Source organism: Canis aureus, chromosome 19, assembly GCF_053574225.1.
Source record: "Canis aureus isolate CA01 chromosome 19, VMU_Caureus_v.1.0, whole genome shotgun sequence".
Lineage (NCBI taxonomy): Eukaryota > Metazoa > Chordata > Mammalia > Carnivora > Canidae > Canis > Canis aureus.
In genome coordinates, this window is record NC_135629.1 from 29,668,740 (window position 1) to 29,687,497 (window position 18,758).

Consider the following 18,758-nt stretch of genomic DNA (forward strand, 5'->3'; position numbering starts at 1 on the left):
GGTATATACAGCACACTTGGAGACACTCCAGAACAGATATTCAAAACCCTTTTCCTTGATTTATTTGACTTGACCTGTACCCTATCTCTAAGAAGTTTTCTGGATTGAGATTCTTTCTCTAATATTATACTGCATGATTCTAACTGATAAAGAAATCAGTGCAAATACAGCTCTTTTAGTCACCACCCCCTACGCCACGTCCAAGCCATGGAAGAAGTTTCTTCACTTACCTACCGAGAGCAGGTTAACAGGCAGTTGCTCTTCATTTGCAAGCACCAAGAAATCTAAACTTTAGCTTGTTATTTTCAGGCTTATACCATCTCTTCCTATGGCCCTGCTGACTTTTAACTCATGAAAATGAAACTGGGTCCCTTAATCACAAAGCATGAATAAGCGAGTGTATTTTTTTTAATGCTCATTATAATTAAGACGGTGGTGCTGTAGAAAATATCTGAGAAAAGGAATAAGTTTCAAATGAGTAATATTCACATTTTAAAAATAGAAATGATCTTGAAATAGCTTTTACTTACTTGCATTTAAACGCAGATACTGCTACTACCAGCCACGTGGCAGGAAATGATGGGTATCTATCACTGTTTCTTAAAGGGCTCTACAGTTAGGGCCTTGCCCTCCACTCACCGGCCAGAAGGCAAGACTTTGAAACTCTGTGAACTCTTTTTTCATCTGTAAAACTAATTTTTTAAAGTGTCCTTACTCGATATCTGAGAAGTGTCATGAAGCTCTGTGATAACATTACTAATGTCATTTTATAATCTGTTAAATTCTTCAAGCAAGTAACTGCTATCCCTCTTGAAGTATTAAATATTCTTAATACCATCAGACATGGAGGTAGAATCAAAATTATTTTACAATTGGAAGTGTTAGTCAAGGAAGGTTTTGTTGGGGACTCCTTCTAATGATTAAAAATATAAAATTTGAACTCTTGGATTGCAGTCATTTAAAGATCTGAAAATTAGTGAAGGATTAATAGTTGTAAATAATAACCTGGGAATGTTTTATGTAGATATTTTTTCTCAAGTAGCCTTTTGCTCTCCCAGACTGTGCTATTGGTTAGTGACTGTGATTGTGATCTATTCAATTCATGGTAAACATTACATGCCTTTTAGAGCATGTGGAGGTATTTGTAAGTGCCAACTAAAACAAACTAAATTACGATTCTTTGAAACCACATGTTTTATTAGCTGATATGTAAACAGAATGTGGATGCTCTGACAGATTCACAGAATGACCAGCACAAAATGAAGGGTAAAAAGAGCTTGGGGACGTGCTTTTATGTGCCAAGAAGAATGAGTCTCCCTATACTTCCTACTGGTGAAGACAAAGTACAAGATTTTATCTGAGTACTAGTGAAGAAGCAGAGATTCATTTTCCTTTTGGGATTTTTTTCCAACTAAAGAATGATCTTTTTGTAATGTTTTTATTAAACTTACTCAAAAACAAGAAAGTGACCTAGATAAATAGATTTCACTTGCTCGACTTTCTCTACTCTTACCATGTGTTGCTGCAGGACACACACACATGCACGCATACACACTGGTGCACACACTGCCTTTCCCTCAAATAATTGTTATATTTAAATAGTTCTGTTTCTTCCAGTTTTCAAAAGTTATGACCACAGGCACTTGATTACAGGTAAAATGACAGAAATGCATTGCAGAGCTTATTCAAAAGAAACTAGCATTCAAAATACTAAAGAAAAATAGCACTCAGACAAGAAAATGTTACTAATATATTGAGCTTGCTAAATGTAGATCAAAATTATTTTTCATTCTTCCGATTTTTTTTTAAAGATTTTATTTGTTTTCTCGTGAGAGACACAGAGAGAAAGAGAGAGGCAGAGACACAGGCAGAGGGAGAAGCAGGCTCCACGCAGGGAGCCTGACTTGGGACTCCAGCCCATGTCTCCAGGGTCACGCCCTGGACTGAAGGTGGCGCTAAACCGCTGAGCCACCTGGACTGCCCAGATTTTCTTATTTCAAAATATCCACCTATAAAATAAAACAGAGATACAATCCTTTGGGCTCGATACAACTGAAGCTACCTGACAGAAAGGGTAAAATGACCAGGTCCTATTTAGAAGGATGGCCATCCGCCTACACAGATAGAAAAGGCAGCTGCATCTCTGTTTCCATTAAGCCAGAAATAGTCATGATGAGAGTCTCAATATATTTGTGGAAAATATCATTGTGCAGCTTCGACCATACTTGAAGATGGTCAGTCTGTCAAGAACAGGCTCAAGCTAGAGCCCATAACCCCTTCACGGATGTCCATCAAGACACGTCATGGGACCATTGCTGGGCAGGTTGTTCACAACTCTCTCTACAGCCCTAAATAAGAGTTTTTGGTCCTAACAGTGGGAAAACATTTCTACCAGCTTTTTAGAGTTGGCTCCTTGTTAGTCAAGTCATTACAGCCTTCGGTGTGGAAGCAAACTTAGAAAGCATGCAGTCCAAAGCTTCCCAGGACTAGTACCAAGGACCCATTCCACACTATCCTTTCCTTGACAGATCATGGTTCAATCTCCACTCCAGGCACGGGGAATCCGTGCTTCATGGTTGCCCATTTTGGGTAAGGATGGCTCTGAATGATTGCACTAAACACTGTGCAGAAACACAGTATATGTTTTTGATATACTCACACTGAAAAACCTGGGTTTCTCATTTCTCAAAATGCACCTTATCTCTTTCTGCCCGAGATACACGTAAGAAACATACTTTTTAAATAACTTGCATTTTCCAGATTGTCAAGAATATCAATGTCTTAATAATAATAACCATCAGACCAAGGACACCTTAGCAACATGTAGGTGACCTGGTAATGAAATACAAGAGTACTAGACTCAGGAGTATGAACTCCTGATTCTCCTATTAACTTGCTGCGTGGGAGTTATCTGACTTGGGCAAGTAATCTGACTAAAGTATCCTCCTTTGTAAAACAAGGATTTTGAAGACCCAAGGCCTTTTCATCACTAGCATTCTAGAAAATGTCATCTTCCATATTCATCCCATGACATTTGGTCACCACTTGCCTCCCTAGCACCTGGAACAGGGACACAGCAGGTACTCAATAAATATTTATTGACTAACATTTATTAAGGAATCATACAGCCTGAAACTTATAAGGATACCCTAGGAAAACTATAAGGAGAAGAGGAGAAGATACAATCCCCTGGTCAGGGATTTCAATCTGGCTGGGTCTGAGCAACATACACACAAGAAAAAATGACTTTAAATATTTACCAGTGTACAAAAAAATAACAAAGAATGATGAGAGCATAGAGTAGAAGTCAATGAATCTCCACTGAGGAGTCATGAAGGAAATAACTTGGAGAATAAGACCTTCAAAGGAGACGGGTGCTGGGAAAGAGCATGAGCAAATGTAAAAACGTGAGGGAAAGGAAGGCATGTGATGGAAACAAGGAATGCTTGATTTTGGCCAGCACAGGTGAGGAGGGAGGTAAGCCATAGGTTGGTAAGTTGATTGGAGGGGAGTCTACAACCCCATGAAGTTTAGAACTTTATTCTCTAGGTCATACTTTTCAAACAAGGGTTTGACAGTTCCCAGGCTGATAAGAATTGGTCTTTGGCAAGGAAGAGGGGCAAAAAATTTTTTTACTCTTGCCATGTATATGTATGTATAAAGCACAGGTCTACATAGAGTACATAAACAGATCTACAGTATATTGATGGTATTAAATTCTCATGGGGAAGATAGTTGGGGGCCTGGTGGTGATAATGAATAAAAGGCTGGAAAACACCACTCTACATTATAGAAAGATATCAGAGAGTGCCCACCTCCCTAAGCTAGGGATTAGACCGAAGCATAAGCATTGAGAAAGGCTTTAGGGTCCAGAGCACCAAAAGAAGACAAGATGTACTATGTACATTCATGCAACAAATGGCTTACAAAGGGGGAGGCATTCTGAATCTCAAATCTATCCCCATCCTGAAGTCTTTGAGAGAAGACTTTACCATATCCTCTCTGCATGAAGACACAATCTTGTTTAGAACTTATTCCTGAAGGAAGGGATGTCTCTACGTCTAGTCATTTCATCCATAGAATTGAGGCATGCACATTTGTGACATTCATCCATGTGTGTGAGAGAGAAAGAGAGAGAGAGAGAGAGAAGCTGAGAATTTTTTAATCAAGTGCTCCAGGGTCAGGCCCTTTGACCTGAATAGGAGCTGGATAGCAGAGTCCCCACAATGAATGAGGCTAACTTTTTATTTTTTAGTAATCTCTACACCCAACATAGGGCTCAAACCCACAATCCCGAGATCGAGTCGCACGCTCCTCCAACTGAGCCAGGCAGGTGCCCCAGAATGAGTCTAATTTTTAACATGTATCAGTTGTTAGGATTGCAATTCACACTTCTTATGCTATCCAGAGATATCCCATTATGATTCTCACAGAGAAGCATGTGATGGACTTGTTTTTTAGGCAGTTGCTAAAGGGCCCTCTAAAATAATAATTTGTTATATCCATCAGCAGCTCCTAGAGCCTGATCTGACCTGAGTGCTACTAGAAAATTCTTCCCTTTCACATGTATATAATGCTTGGAATTGCCTCTTTGACTATTAACATAAGCTATTAATATCCAAATGAAATATTAGTAACATTAATAGTACACTATATTGTTTTGCTAAACAGAAATATCAAGCATGTTCCAGTCTTTTCAACATAGAGCATTATAGTATGTCACATGAAGGAAATGTTTCTACGTGAGTCCAGCACAGCAGTCCAGCCAAAATGTCATATTTTACAAATACAATATGTTTTGATTAATATAAGTATTTTTCAAATTTGCATATGCAAAACAAAGCTCATTTCTAATTTGTGTAGCCACCATCCGCTAATATGTTTAAATTAAGTTGCTTTTGCATACATCTGTATGTTATTCATTCCTAGCTACTTTTAATTTGCTTGGAATTGACATTTTAACTTGCCAGGCTGCCATCTCTAAAGATCTCCTAATTCCTTGATCATTATTCAGTGTGTGTGTCATCTAATGATCACATTTGCTTATGTAGGCTTACACATGTCTTAATGGAAATCGCCAACGGTTTTGTTACATGGCCGTGTTTAAGTCTGAGAGCCACCAGGGACTGACTTCAGAGGCAGTTAAACAGAGAAACATCGAAGACAAAGTTCCATTGTCCCATCTACTTACTAGTCATATTTGGCTAATCTCTTGACCATTCCCAGAAGAGCACCCTCTCATCCCAAGTAGAGAAGCATAATTGGCTTTCCCAAAACGTGAAGTGTAAAGGACAAACCTGTGTGACACCTGTTTCCCGTAAGGAAAAGAATGCTAGGTTTGGCAATTTTGCATTCTAGGTTTTGCCATCCATATTGCCATTGTGAAAGAGTAGCTTGTTTCCAGAGGGAGGCAGGTGTCCAGCCTCTCCATAGGGTCCAGGATTTCTGACTTATCAGGAGGCTTGCCCCGCTAAGCAAGCCCAGAGGCAGCTCCAGCCCTTGCAAGAGCTCTGTTAGTCAAACACAGCTTGCCCGGGGCAGAGCTGCTTTGGCAAAACTTGCTCTTCTGCAAGATCCAAAAAGAAACCCTCAACTCCTCTGCCAAAGTTCTGTCAACTCCACTTAAACAGGAAGGCTCCTCTCAGATGCAGAGTTAGGCTGGGCTGTACCGTGCCAGTGACTTTGGCTGGATGGAACACCCTTAAAATGCCACTACAGAGACACACGGTGCCAGCTTGCAGAGCAGTAAATGCCACAGTCCCTCCACAGAGATACAGTTGATTCGAGTTGGGGGTTTTGTTTTGTTTTATTTTCTCTCTTTATTCATAAAGCTATCCATCTCTGCATCACATCAGTGGATCAATCTTCGTTCAAAAACAAAAGGCTGTTGCAGGTCACATTTTGTAACTTTTTATTAATTTTAACATTTTACCGAAAAAATGCGCCGCTTGGTTAACTTTCACAAACTGAGCACACCCCCCGTAACGATCACCCAGATAAAGAAACGGAGCATCCCCAGCACTCCAATAGCCTCGCCTTCTTTCTTCCAGTCTCCATCTCATTTCTGGGGCTGGCTAACACAAGGCCACATTTTAAATCCACGTGTGGTCCAAGAATTTAAAATTAAAGAGGAGTTTGGGATTCTTTTCTTTCCCTAGTGTCCCTTTTGTGTGGGTAAATATTTCTCGGTGTTAATTGGGCTTTGTTTGGGAGAGGACGTTTCTTTAAGTGTCTTATACAGTTATTCCAAGCTAATTCTTCTTCTCGATACAATCCCTTCATCTTTGCCATCATCTCTGACGCCCTGTTGCACATACAGCCGTCCTCAGAAGTAACCGTTGGCAAGTGTGCGTTCAAGTGGGTGAACTTCCCATTGTGTCTTGTATCTGATATCTGACTTGAGAAATGTGCCTCCATCAAAAATAATCTATGAATTAAAAAATAAGAAAAATGAAAGTGCGCCACCAGTGCCACCAATCCCAGCTGCTTCTCCAGCAGCCCCAACTCCACCAATGCCAAGACTTCCATGAACTTCAAGTTCTTACCATCAGACAAGTTCTAGACTCTCATGGCAGTGGATTTGGAAACTGAAAGCCCCTCGCAAAGGCTTTTAACTAATGTGATCATTGCACATCGGTGTCTTTGAGTTTCCCACACTTTTAAGTCACTCTGTGGTTAATTTTTCTCCATTAACTTCCGCCATTTCTCTCTGAATACTGAACTGCACCACAGCTCCTCATCCGTAAGCTGTCTTCTGAAGTGTGTTGCTTGAGTTTTCACTGTTGTCTTGCTGTGGACTTAGCCAATTTATTTACAACTGTCATGTGCTTCTGCTACATCTGCATTGTCACTGTGATGGTATTTTTTTCTTTCTGTCTGTTTCTTCCACAGGAGTTTAACCAGTAACCTACCCAATGTGAACCTACCCAATGTGAACCTTCCCAAAGTACCAAATCTACCAGTTAACATCCCTCTAGGCATCCCACAAATGCCTACTTTTTCGGCACCGTCATGGATGGCTGCTATATATGATGCTGAGTGTGTATTCAGTTCACATTAGATCTAATTTAAATTTAAGTGATCTTGGCATGGATATGTATTGTTTATTTCTATACATCCTATGTAACAGAGATGGAGATGGATAATTAGACATATTTTGCTGATCATACAGAGACAATATTGTTTATTTCTGGCATGCAGCGTGTTTGTAAGACGTTTGCTATATATACAGCACTAACAATTTGTCTTACGCCCACTGAACGCTTGAGGACTATGTTTCACTTCCTGAATTCTTTTGCAAAAGGAGTCTGCCCATGTTTTGTTTTTTTGTTGTTGCTTTCCTCTTCTTTCTTTCTTTCTTTCTTTCTTTTTTAATTCAGGTGCCATGACTCTAGGAGTTATTCATTCAAAAATAGTTCAAGAAACCTCTTGGATGGGCTGGCCAGTCATCTCTGGCCTGATCCAAATCTAAGAAGGAAGCACACTTACCTAGAAGCTGGGGTTTGCTTTAAATAAAAAATTCCTAGAGACTGTTTAAACCATAAAGCATATTTCTGGTGTCAGCAAATGGCAGGATATAGTAACAGTATGTTCAAGGCTAAATGAAAACTTCTGAATGGATCAAGCCTTAGTAATGTCTATGTTATGTAAAGATACTTTCCAAGGTCATAATGCAATATGGAGCATTGGGATCTAGGTAGCAAGAAGATATCTAAATTTGAGAATGTAAGAGTCAAACAACAAATAAATAAATTTTGCAGCAGCCGTATCATCTGTGGTCTGAGGATAGGGCCATTCTTTACATTCATCGATGCAAATGCCAGGAATGCATGGGTTTGTCTTTTGGGGAGGCCTGGCTGCCCCTTTAAAGCAGCAAGCAGCTCAGGGGTTGAGGTTGAGCAGCTGAACCCGCTTTTTTTTTCCCTTGGCAAGAAGAAGATCCAGCACCCCTAAATTCTACCTCAGGGAAATTAAATTAAAACCATGTGCATGATTTAATAAGTGAAATAGGGTTTAGTGATTCTATACCCTCCTTTGATCCTTTTCTTAGACCACAGCTAATTATAGTCCAGATAAGCTTTTTCTTGAAAGAATAAATTGGCACATTTTCAAAGGGAAGTGTTATTATCAAAGGAATAAAAAATGATCTGAAACTGGCAGTGATGTTTTGAAATCTTGAAATCGCATTCATCAAGATGGCCCGCAACATTTTTATTTTTGCAGCGATCCAGGTAGAAACAGGACATTAAATGACTGCTCTACTTGGCTGCTTCAAAGTTGCCTAACATTTTTAAAAACCTATATTCGTTCACAAGTCACAGTGAAATCATATGGTCAATGTGTCTGATTCTCTTTTAAAGACAAACTAAAACCTCCAAAAAATTTATAACTGAGAAAAAAAATTCTTCTAAAAAAAGTAAATCATATTCATGCTAAGATGACTATATCAAAAGTTAGATTAGGTAGTATCTGTTAAAAATTAAAATATAAATACCTGAAAGCTTTTCTTACCTTCTTCTCTGCATGCTCCGTGGCATTGTTTTTGAAAAGATATGAATCAAGACATTGTAATAAAGCAGATAATGGTCTCCATTCAATTAATTAAGGCATGAGTGGGAACACATTTTGGTAACTGCTCAGCAATCAAAATAATCTTGGTGCTATTGCCTTAACATTAACAGTTTATCTTAAAAATAAAAAGAAAATATTCTTTTCCTCATGTCAAAACTTAATAATAAGCTCTTCAAAGAAAAAAAAAACCCTAGAAGAATTTTTTGAAACTCTGAAACCAGATGGGTGTCAAAATGTTGTTGTAATAAATACCAATTATTGCATTCATATGTACTTAATGATTTAAAACATACAACTATGCAGTTCCAAAACGGGGTTTAGACTAGACAAAGTTGGGGTTTCTTTTTCCCAAGCCTAGGTTGGGGTAGGGGGAAGGCTGAACTTTCATGAAGAAACAATGCATTCCCCCACTTTTAAACGGTGCTTATGGCAGGATCTGAATAGAAGGCATAGATCCTCAATCACCCACCAGGAAATGCCTGATTCTATATCTTTTCATAATTCTAGTTTCCTCCTTTGCCACCTTTCATTTTAAGGACGTGTTTCCATGTTACCTTCTTCTGCGTGTCAGATACATCTACATACTGACCTCAGACTGGTCTGTCCTTGGAAACATTACCCTGTTGGTCCAGGCCGTAGGCTCCCTCTCGGCATGTTGGGAGTTTGCCCCCACCCCACCCCACAGTAGCTGTGTATGCGTTTATGCACTAGCTATATTTCTCTCTGAAGCATTAATTCAATGCAGCTGGCATCTGTCACAATAGAAACACCCACTCTCATCTGTTTCTATAGACGATGTCAGAACAAGTGGTAATGCATGGTGTGTTGGACATTTTATAAATTACCGTGTTAGCATTAGTGGTATGCGAGGAAGGGGGGGTGGGTGGCCACCCCTCAGAGCTCCAAATGGGACTGTTACCAAAGAGAAAGCCAGCCAGAGAAGGACAAGAGGGTGAGAGGCGGAGCATTTCTCATATACAGGCTTTCCGTGGATGCCCCAGGTAAAAGTTTCTGAGACGTCATTGTACAGAAAAGAATCAAGACCAATTTCTCCATCTGTACAGGGGACTGGGTAAGGTGGTGCAATGGTAAAAGAGCTCGGGTTTTGAGCCCTAAGACTTTGCAAATATCCCTTGTTGGCTTATCAGTCCCCCCCCCCCCAACTGCAACTCACCTCGTCCTGGGTCTGCCTCTGCAACAGGCTGGTCTATGATAATTGGAGTGCGAACCAAACTGAACACGAATATTGGACTCGAGGTATCCAGGTGTACTCGTCTTGATTTGAGTCACCCCAGTTTCTTTCCAGCTCTTCAAGAGAGAAAGCAGGTCCTCGCTCACCACTTTGTTAGCACTGTCCTTTTAAAACTGAAAGTCTTGTGCAATCTCCAAGAGGCCTCTGCTCTGGAGGGGAGCTGGGGAAGTGCATGAAACCCTGAATTTTAATAACTGCATGTTGCCATGTAGTTATTATCCGTTGAAACTTACTTCTCCCTCTGGTTTGTGGCCTTCATCTGAATCATCACATGTGTTAATGTGGTTATTAAAAGAAGGCTGATTTTTACCATACACCGTCTCCGAGTCATGGTGGGGCAACACCTTTCCTCAGACTTCTCACTGGTCTGGAATAATTGGCCGAACAAAGCAGACTAAGTCATGTATGGTAAAACTCAAAATCTGCCGGTGGAGACTTCCCCCCACCTCCACCGCCAACATGCGTCGTTTTGTATGTTGAAGCCACTGTTTGCCTTGAGCCTTCTAGCTCCTAGTTGTCTTTGTGTCAGCTTTTCCAGAACCCAAGGCCCCCTGGGTGACTCTTGTTTTCTAACTTTTATCCTGCCAGTAATGGATCAGGCACCTCAGAAGACCTGTTCTGGAAACTCGACGCCCTTCAGACCTTCATTCGGGACTTGCACTGGCCCGAAGAAGAGTTTGGAAAGCACTTAGAACAACGGCTAAAGCTGATGGCGAGTGACATGATTGAATCTTGTGTCAAAAGGTAAGCCTGGCGGCTGGACAGGCCCCACACGCCTTCCCTGCCATGCTCTGACTCAGGGAATGGTAGCTGGCACCTCTTTTGATTGGCTGTAATTTGGATTTTTTTTTTGAGAAGGTGATTGCTTGGCCCAGTCAGCTGGTGGCCCCCCAAGTCTAGCTCCTGTTCACCTGCCCCACACCTGTCCCAAAACCAACACAGTATGGTAGCCAGTGTTTTCGCTCAGTTCCATGAGGAAAGGACGCATGTGTGTTCCTGTTCCTCTTTGTATCCCTGGTATCTAGCAGCATCTGACAGAAAATATTTACTTAGAAAATATTCGTTAAAGGTGTAAGTGTCTGCATGAGGAGAAGGCCATGGAAAAAGAAGTACATGTGGTTCTGGAGCCAGTCTATCCAGTACAGGCAGCAGAAAATGAAGGCCTTTTCAGGGATGTGAGCAGTATCTCAGCAGCATCATTCATCCCATACACATGAACTGAGCGCATATTATGTGCCAACTCCTAGTTGTCCTACCCCAAGTTGAACTAGATATCGGTAAGGGAGCATGAGACCTTAAATGTCCATTTTGATTTCCTACGAGTTCCTGCCCCCTATATTGCCATGGCATATAGGATTGGGGTGGGAATGCTGGGCTTCAAGTTCCCAGGTAGACTGTGAAAAGGTGAAGAGAAGAAAATGAGAACAATATGCATCCATTCAACAAAGATTGTTTAGCTCCTCCTACCTGCCAAGCACAGGGCTACATTCTTGGCATGCCGTGAAGAATGAAAGACCACATCCCTTCCCTCCTGGACTATCTATATGTGTGTATCAGACACAGAGATGGAATTCTTCTGGTTTAACATCATTATCATCACCCTATCCCCAGACACACATCCAAGTTCCTTTTCCAGTTCATAATTCCATTACTTTTCCCTCATTCAAAATGAAATAGAAGAAAGAAAGAAAGAAAGAAAGAAAGAAAGAAAGAAAGAAAGGAAGGAAGGAAGGAAGGAAGGAAGGAAGGAAGGAAGGAAGGAAGGAAGGAAGGAAGGAAGGAAGAAAGAAAGAAAGAGAAAGGCCACAAACAGCACAGGCCACTCCAGACCTCCAGATGTTGGATAGATTCGTTGATGGATCAGTTGTGGGTGATGGGGGCTGCGTTTGTCTAGGAGTGCTCTGAATTTTATATCCTGGAAGAAGAAAAGAGAAGTAATTGCATCAGAACTGGAAACCAAAAGGGCAAAAGAACAACACGGGCCCAGGCAGGTGAACGTCTCAGCAGGAACTGGGGAAATAGCTACGTGCTGTGCAGAGTCTGGGCAGGTGTTTGACGGCACTTCTGAAAGCTCAAAGTCCTGGTGATCCAAATTTTGCATTTTGTTCTTTTCTTCCTACTCTTCGAACCAAGGGCAGGACTATTGTTCAAACTCAAGGTCAAAATATTCCCTTAGAATTTTGAATTCTACCATTTTCTACATAGTTTCCATCAGTTATAGGAAAAGCAGCTCTTTTCTTGTAGCCAAGCCATTCCACCAAAAACCTCTCACGGGGCAGTTCCCCTGTGGTCCCAATCGGTACCCAGGGCTGTAGCACATTAGAATGAACACTGTTTTCTGATCTGTGCACACAATTGTACCAAAAGACATATATGCCCTTCTGAGAAGCTAGTTTTGGGAATAGGGAGTTGGAAGTGGGGAGTTGAGGTGAAAAAATGGGAAGACGTGTAAATGTGAAAGATAGACAGTGATTCCATCTTATCCCTTACCACAGATCTCTGTGGCCAGCCACCTTAAAGTGTGAACTACTCAGCAGCAGGGAGTCTATCTTATTTGTTTTGAGCTCCGGGCCTTCCCCAAATCCCAGCAGCATGCTTGGGACATAGTAGCTGTTAAGTAACCTTTTTTGAATTAAAGTTGGTCAACATTCCCACTTGCTTGACACTGGATGCTTAAATCTCTTGATGTCCCTTCCAATTACGGCCCCAGATGAAAGCAGACAACTGCAAATGTAAGTGTAAATATCATCCTCTGACCTCCAGATGCAGAGAGTAAAACATGAAAAAGTCCTTGGATGCTTTAAGATATAGAATCTATATGAGCAGTATGAGCAGAGCCTAGAACCATCACTTTCCTCTTTGAGACTGAATAAACGGCTGTCATTCTAGAAGGACGTCACCGTAAGGACATTATTTCATAGATGTAAATATGCAACATCCAAAAGTCATTCATCCGATGAACGTGACAAAGCCTCCAGTCTAGTCTATATCAGATACTGTGTTCCACCGAAATGCAGCACCCTCAGCCCTATTCTGGAGGACCGTCAGCTGAATTCAGTGACTTTTCCATCCCTGGCATTTTGCTCCATGGAGCCCTCCCAGTCATATTAATTTTGCATTTGGTTTCCCCTCTTCACAGCCACACCCTCCAAGGGCAATTCACAGTTCCCCTGTGAAAACAGAAGACATTTACTTCATTGTAAGGGAAAGATGTAGCACTTCCCTTTCTTCAGTTGGGCCAGAGTTGGCATGCCGGCCTCAGAAGATAAGCCCAGGGGTCCGTCCAACTCTGTCCCCATCAGACCGCCTTTTCACAAAACCAGAAAAGGATGTATTTTCAGTGTAGCTTAAAATGATCATCATGATTAGAAAGCTACTTCAATGCACCGAGTCTTTAGAAGCCAAGATACATTTATCTTTAACATGATCATATAATATATAGGAGTGCTTTAAGGGTTTTTTTTTTTTTAAGTTTTTTTTTTTTTCTTAAGAACTAGGCTTCCAACCTTAGAAATTATACTTGGCTTCCCTGCATGCACTCAGGGTGTGTTAGCAAGCTGGCATCCTTTCCTGAGCTAACTAGCTGTGTGGTCCTCTTCTGCACTGTTAGAAAACTGCTACTAATACCTCTTGAAGCAATGCTTTCCTGGTGGCTGCATGATCTCCAGAACCTGACAGCGAACAATACTGAAAAGATGCATTGGGCGAAAGGAGCTTTAATAAAACCACTTACCAACCAGGTGCTGTTCTTTCAAGGCATGTGATGATGTGACCCACTTCTCTAAAACCTTTTAAAATATAACTGGTCCCCTTTACAATGCTGATACCAAGGATTAAATCTCACACCTGTATTACCAGCTGGCCATGTCAGACTAGGTTTTTTCCTGTGAGCAGTTAGCACATTGCCGGGATCATAATTTGACCTATATCAGAATTAGGTCCCATTAAGTTTTCCCCATTACATAGTTCTTGAGTTGGTAAGTATATTATGGCATTTTCACTTATAAAAAATATAAACTCTTAAAAAACATATAGATATACATACTCTTATTGCAGAAAAATAGACATTGCCAACAAACACAGTGGAAGTCCCCTGACACCACTCCTCCTAATTTAACTTTCCTCCCCAAAGGTACCTATCTTATTTTTTTAGTCTTTAAAGCCATATAATAACTGGATTTTTTTTTTACTCCAGTCTTTCAAAACCAAAAGAAAAAAAACAATAAATGTCATTTAAGATTTTTTCCCCCCACCATGAGATTTTGGAGATTAGAAGCCGCTTTTTTGTTTTTTGTTTTTTTAATGAAGCGATTCAAGGTAGGCAGTTGCCAATGTGAGAGAACTTACATATGCTATAATGCTATAATTGGGTTTTTGTTAATTCATTCATTCTCCTGCAATTAGGGATCTCCATAGCATGTAAACTATAGACAGAAATACGCTGAGCTACAGGTGTTCTGTGTACTGCCGAGAAAGGAAGGGTTTACATGGCTGTCTCTGTGAATAGGCCTTCCTTAGTTGGGAAAGTCATTTTTAAAAGAACACATGTGAAGTCATTGTCGATTGAAACTGATTACAGCCTTCAATTTTCTTTTTCACTGACCTCTCAGAAAATGTCTCCTCCACCTGCTTCCATGAATGCTGAATTGGTCTTTTCCTACTTTGTTTTAATAGAACCAGGATTGCATTTGAAGTTAAGCTGCAAAAAACCAGTCGATCAACAGATTTTCGAGTCCCACAGTCAATATGCACCATGTTTAATGTTATGGTTGATGCCAAAGCTCAATCAACAAAACTTTGCAGCATGGAAATGGGCCAAGAGGTAAAAAAAAAAAAAAAAAAAAAAAAAATACAGATTTTTTTTTCCCCCTTCCATTGATCATGTAAAAGAAAACTTCACAAATTCCTTCCATCTACACTAGTCTGCTAGTTTCAGAAATATCCTCTAACATTTGTGGATTAAGCTACAGATGAATGTTTGGTATCTGTTTGTTAAGAAAATTTCTAAGGCATGTGCTAATGAGAATGCCAGTCACTTGGAAGTGATTCTTGGTTAGAGTTGGGGTGGCCATAAAGTTCCTTAAGTCAAATAATGTGTGATGACCTTATTTATTAGGCTGGTATCTCCAACAGATCTGTTTGCCAGAGTGCAAGTCATTTTCACATTTGAAGTGCATTTTATCACTTTGAACATCTGGATCGCAGGAGAGCTCTCTTTCTTGCATCAAGCAACCTCCACGATATATAATGTTGTATCATCCTGCTACCCCCGTCCCCAGCCAGCAGGTTCTGAATTCTTAAGAAATCACAGACTTTCCAGTCTCCTTAGATTGAGTTGATTGTGCATCTTCCCTGACCAAAAGGTTAGTCCTTTGCTAAGTTTCCAATTCCAAAGTGGTATTTAAAATGTAAAGGAGAAAGAAGCAGCAACTCGGGCTTGATTAAAGACTATCATGATCATTTTTCTCCGATGGCCTCAAGCCAGCTAGATATTCATATACCAATTTAGAATTAATTCAGAAACATTTCTGGCAACTCTCATGTTGTTGCCAATTGGCATAAATTGCTCCTAAATCAGATCTTTCGATACCAGCCTTACATGCTCAGAATTCTTACTAAATTATATTTGCTCCTTATTCGTTATTTATTTTCTCTTATCGGCACCTTCCATTTTTAAATGTGGGTTGGTGGTATTCTCTTCCTGGCAACATCATCTCCAACCTTCTTTCCCCACTGATCAGCTTCCTCAGCCACCCCTGTTAGTTTTTGCTCCTGGGCAACTTTCTTTTGAGGGACATTTCCTCGGGGGTCATGTTCTAGGCTGTAGGGGCAAATGCAGGAGGCCCTCAGTTCTCTTTTTGCGGCAACTTGTGCTGCATGTGAATGGCCTGGAGCAGTGGTTCTCAACATTAAGTAGGCATCAAACTCATCTGGAGAGCTTCTCAAAACCCAGATTGTTGGGTCTGACCCCAAGAGTTGCCATAGGTCTGGGTGTGGTCCCAGAATTTGCATTTCTAACCAAGTCCCTCTGTTATGCTGCTGCTGCTGCTGGCTGGTCCGGAGCCCACAGTTTGAGAATCACTGGTCCAGAGACTCAGTATCCAAAAATGATAGGGCTCATGCATGAAGGACAGCCCCCTGAGACAGGCTCAGGGTGGGTGTTCAGCCACCAGGGTTCTGACCCTGGCTGTGCAGCAAATGAGCTGGGTCTTAGTTTTCTCATCTTTAAAATGATGGCACTATTCTAATTCAATTCAGGCTATTTTGAGCTGCGGAATCAGTTCTTCAAACCTTACCAAAGAAGGCTAGCATGTGAAATAAATAAAATGAGAGCTGCTGTGGATAAAGTGGAGGGGGGTGGTCAGGGAAGAGGGGCCCAGTGCACAAGCTACCATGTTCCTTTCCACCTCTGCATTTCTTTGCTGCGCACCTGAAGTCTCTTAGGCTTCACAGAGCCTGCTTGGAAAACCCTGCTTTGGGTGATCTGTAATGTTCACTAAGATCCCTTTAAATTCAAACGTTCCCAAATTCTATCCCTCCCAAATTTTTCTCCCATAGATTATCCTTTTTAAAAATTGAGATGTAATTCATGTGCCATAAAATCCACCCTTTTGAAATATACAATTCAATAGTGTTTAGTATATTCACAAAGCTGGGCAACCGTCACTACAATCAGCTGTAAGAGTCTTCCATCACCCTAAAAAGAAACCTGACCTATGAATACTAATTCCCCAACCCTCCCTCCCCAGCCTTGGGTAACTACCCCCCTACTTTCTGTGCCTAAGGACTTGCTTATTCTGTGCATTTCATATAAATGGAATCTCATGTGGCCTTTTGTGACTGGCTTCTTTCACGTGACACCGTGTTTTCAAGACTCGTGTTGTCACATGTGTCAGCGCTTTATTTCTTTTTATACTGAATAGAATTTTATTATATGGTGATACCACATCTTATTTTTCAGTTCATCAGTTGATTGACATTGGAGTTGTTTCCACTTTTTAGCGGCTACAAGTAATACTGCCGTAAACATTCATGTACGAGTTTTCATGTGGACCTATGTTTTTAACTCTCCCGGATATATACCTCAGATTGAACTTGCTGGGCCATATGGTCACTCTACGTTTAACTTTTTGAGGAGCTGCCAAGTTGTTTCCCAAAGTGGCTGCACCATTTTATATTCCCTAACCACCCTTGTGTGTGTGCAGTGGTATCTTACTATGGTTTTGATTTGCAGGGATGTTGGTCATCTTTTTATGTGTCTATTGACCATTTGCAAATCTTCTTTGAAGAGAAGTCTATTCACATCCTTTGCCCATAAAAAAAAAATTAAACTGTCTTTTAATTGTTTAGTGGTAAGACTTCTTTATATATTCTGGATACTAGACCTTTATCATAGATATGATTTGCAACTATTTTGTCCCATTCGGCCAGTTGTCTTTTTCACTTTCTTGGTAGTATCCCTTAAAAGACAGTCTTTTTTTAAGTTTGATGGAGTCCAGTTCATCTCTTTCCCCTTGGAGCTTCCCAAGATGTCCTTTTCAACTGAGTTTCACAAAGCTGACCTCATTCAAGGAATGAAGAAGGGTTGTTGCAATAGGACTGGCCTCTTTTCCACTCAGCAGCTCTTACAGGCCCTCCTCAGATTGACTCAACAATGGCCACATTTAAAGAACTCCCACATGCCTAGTCAGATGCTAGCAATCTTTCCAGACAAGCCAAGTCACTCTGATCTTCTTTCTTTTTCAACTGGGATTTGGGGAGACTAGTGGGTGTTGGGTGGCAAGGGTTATTGTCACAGGCTGCACTGAAAATGTGGTGAAATTTAGGGAACCAATATCCAGGAAAAAAAAAAATACTTTCCCACAGTTTTGCATTTCGGGGGTGGGGGGTGGCTATGGACCCATTTAGACCAAACTGTTAGCCCCTAGTTGGAGATATATGATGAAAAAATAGCAAGTTGATTTTGTCACAAGGGGACCCTGCTCTTATCTTTACCACTAATTATTTCTATGCTACAGTAGAATGATTTTCCCTTAACCTTGGAGTCTTGGTTTTCTAGAAAAACAAGTTGTCTAGTGATTTAATAAGTACATTTTATGGAGCCCTATACCTTAGTTGCCAAACTCTGTGACCTTGAGCAAGTCCTTTACTCTTACAACCTTACCGTCATCATTTGTCATGTGAGAGAGCATGTAACACACAACCTTTGAGATATATGGAGCTTATGAAAACTGAGGATATACCTCCCTCATTTCTGGATGGAAGATTAGAACATTGTCTCAGATATGCCCAAATAGTAACATTTTTGAGGCTAAGAACCAATGCCTACTTCTTTCTGGACATTGTTTTATTTGATAAAGTAGAAAACACTTTATGTATCCCAAATAATTCATCATTCTTCTTCTTTTTAAATTAAAACAATAACTAAGGCTGGTGAACATTTCCCATTTTTCCAGAGCCCCTCACCCCTCTCTCTAAACCAAATGGTCTTTATTAAGGACTTATCCAATACTGTATTCTAGTCTTTGGCTCTTATCCTAAGCCTGCCAGTTTCCCAAGCCGTGCTAGGGAGACCTGCTATGCCATTTCTCCTTAGCATAATTGAATCAGAGACACCTATGTGACCAGCTCATGGAAATATGAGGCCTCAGTTAGAATACCAAGTGACTGAGAATAGTCAGAAGGAAGCCAGACATCATTTTCTGTAAATATATAATTCCTTTGAAGGACCTTGCTGGTTATGACCTTGAGGAGAACTTCAATGGGAAGTCTCATGCAAATGGTGTCTCTTTAATTTTTTTCATTTTGCAGAATGGGGATAGTCATCTCCAATGTCAACTGAATTGTAAAAATGATATTGGCCAAGGATGACTGGAAAGTAAGAGACTAGATATAAGTTCAATGTTTTCATGTAGTTTTCACTTTGTGAGTATTG

The 18,758-nt window shown here is 40.6% G+C and overlaps 1 protein-coding gene across 10 annotated transcripts in view; it reads left to right on the top strand.

The window, feature by feature from the left end:
• CADPS (calcium dependent secretion activator) overlaps nucleotides 1-18,758 on the top strand; it is a 459,608-nt gene that overhangs the window by 366,258 nt on the left and 74,592 nt on the right. For 6 of the 10 annotated variants that reach the window (XM_077858232.1, XM_077858233.1, XM_077858234.1 and 3 more), the window contains 3 exons: nucleotides 6,892-7,038; nucleotides 10,412-10,567; nucleotides 14,498-14,645. In XM_077858232.1, the coding sequence (XP_077714358.1) occupies nucleotides 6,892-7,038; nucleotides 10,412-10,567; nucleotides 14,498-14,645 (451 nt within the window). The remainder of the gene's footprint in view (nucleotides 1-6,891; nucleotides 7,039-10,411; nucleotides 10,568-14,497; nucleotides 14,646-18,758) is intronic. The other 4 variants (XM_077858238.1, XM_077858239.1, XM_077858240.1 and 1 more) reach the window with 1 other exon arrangement.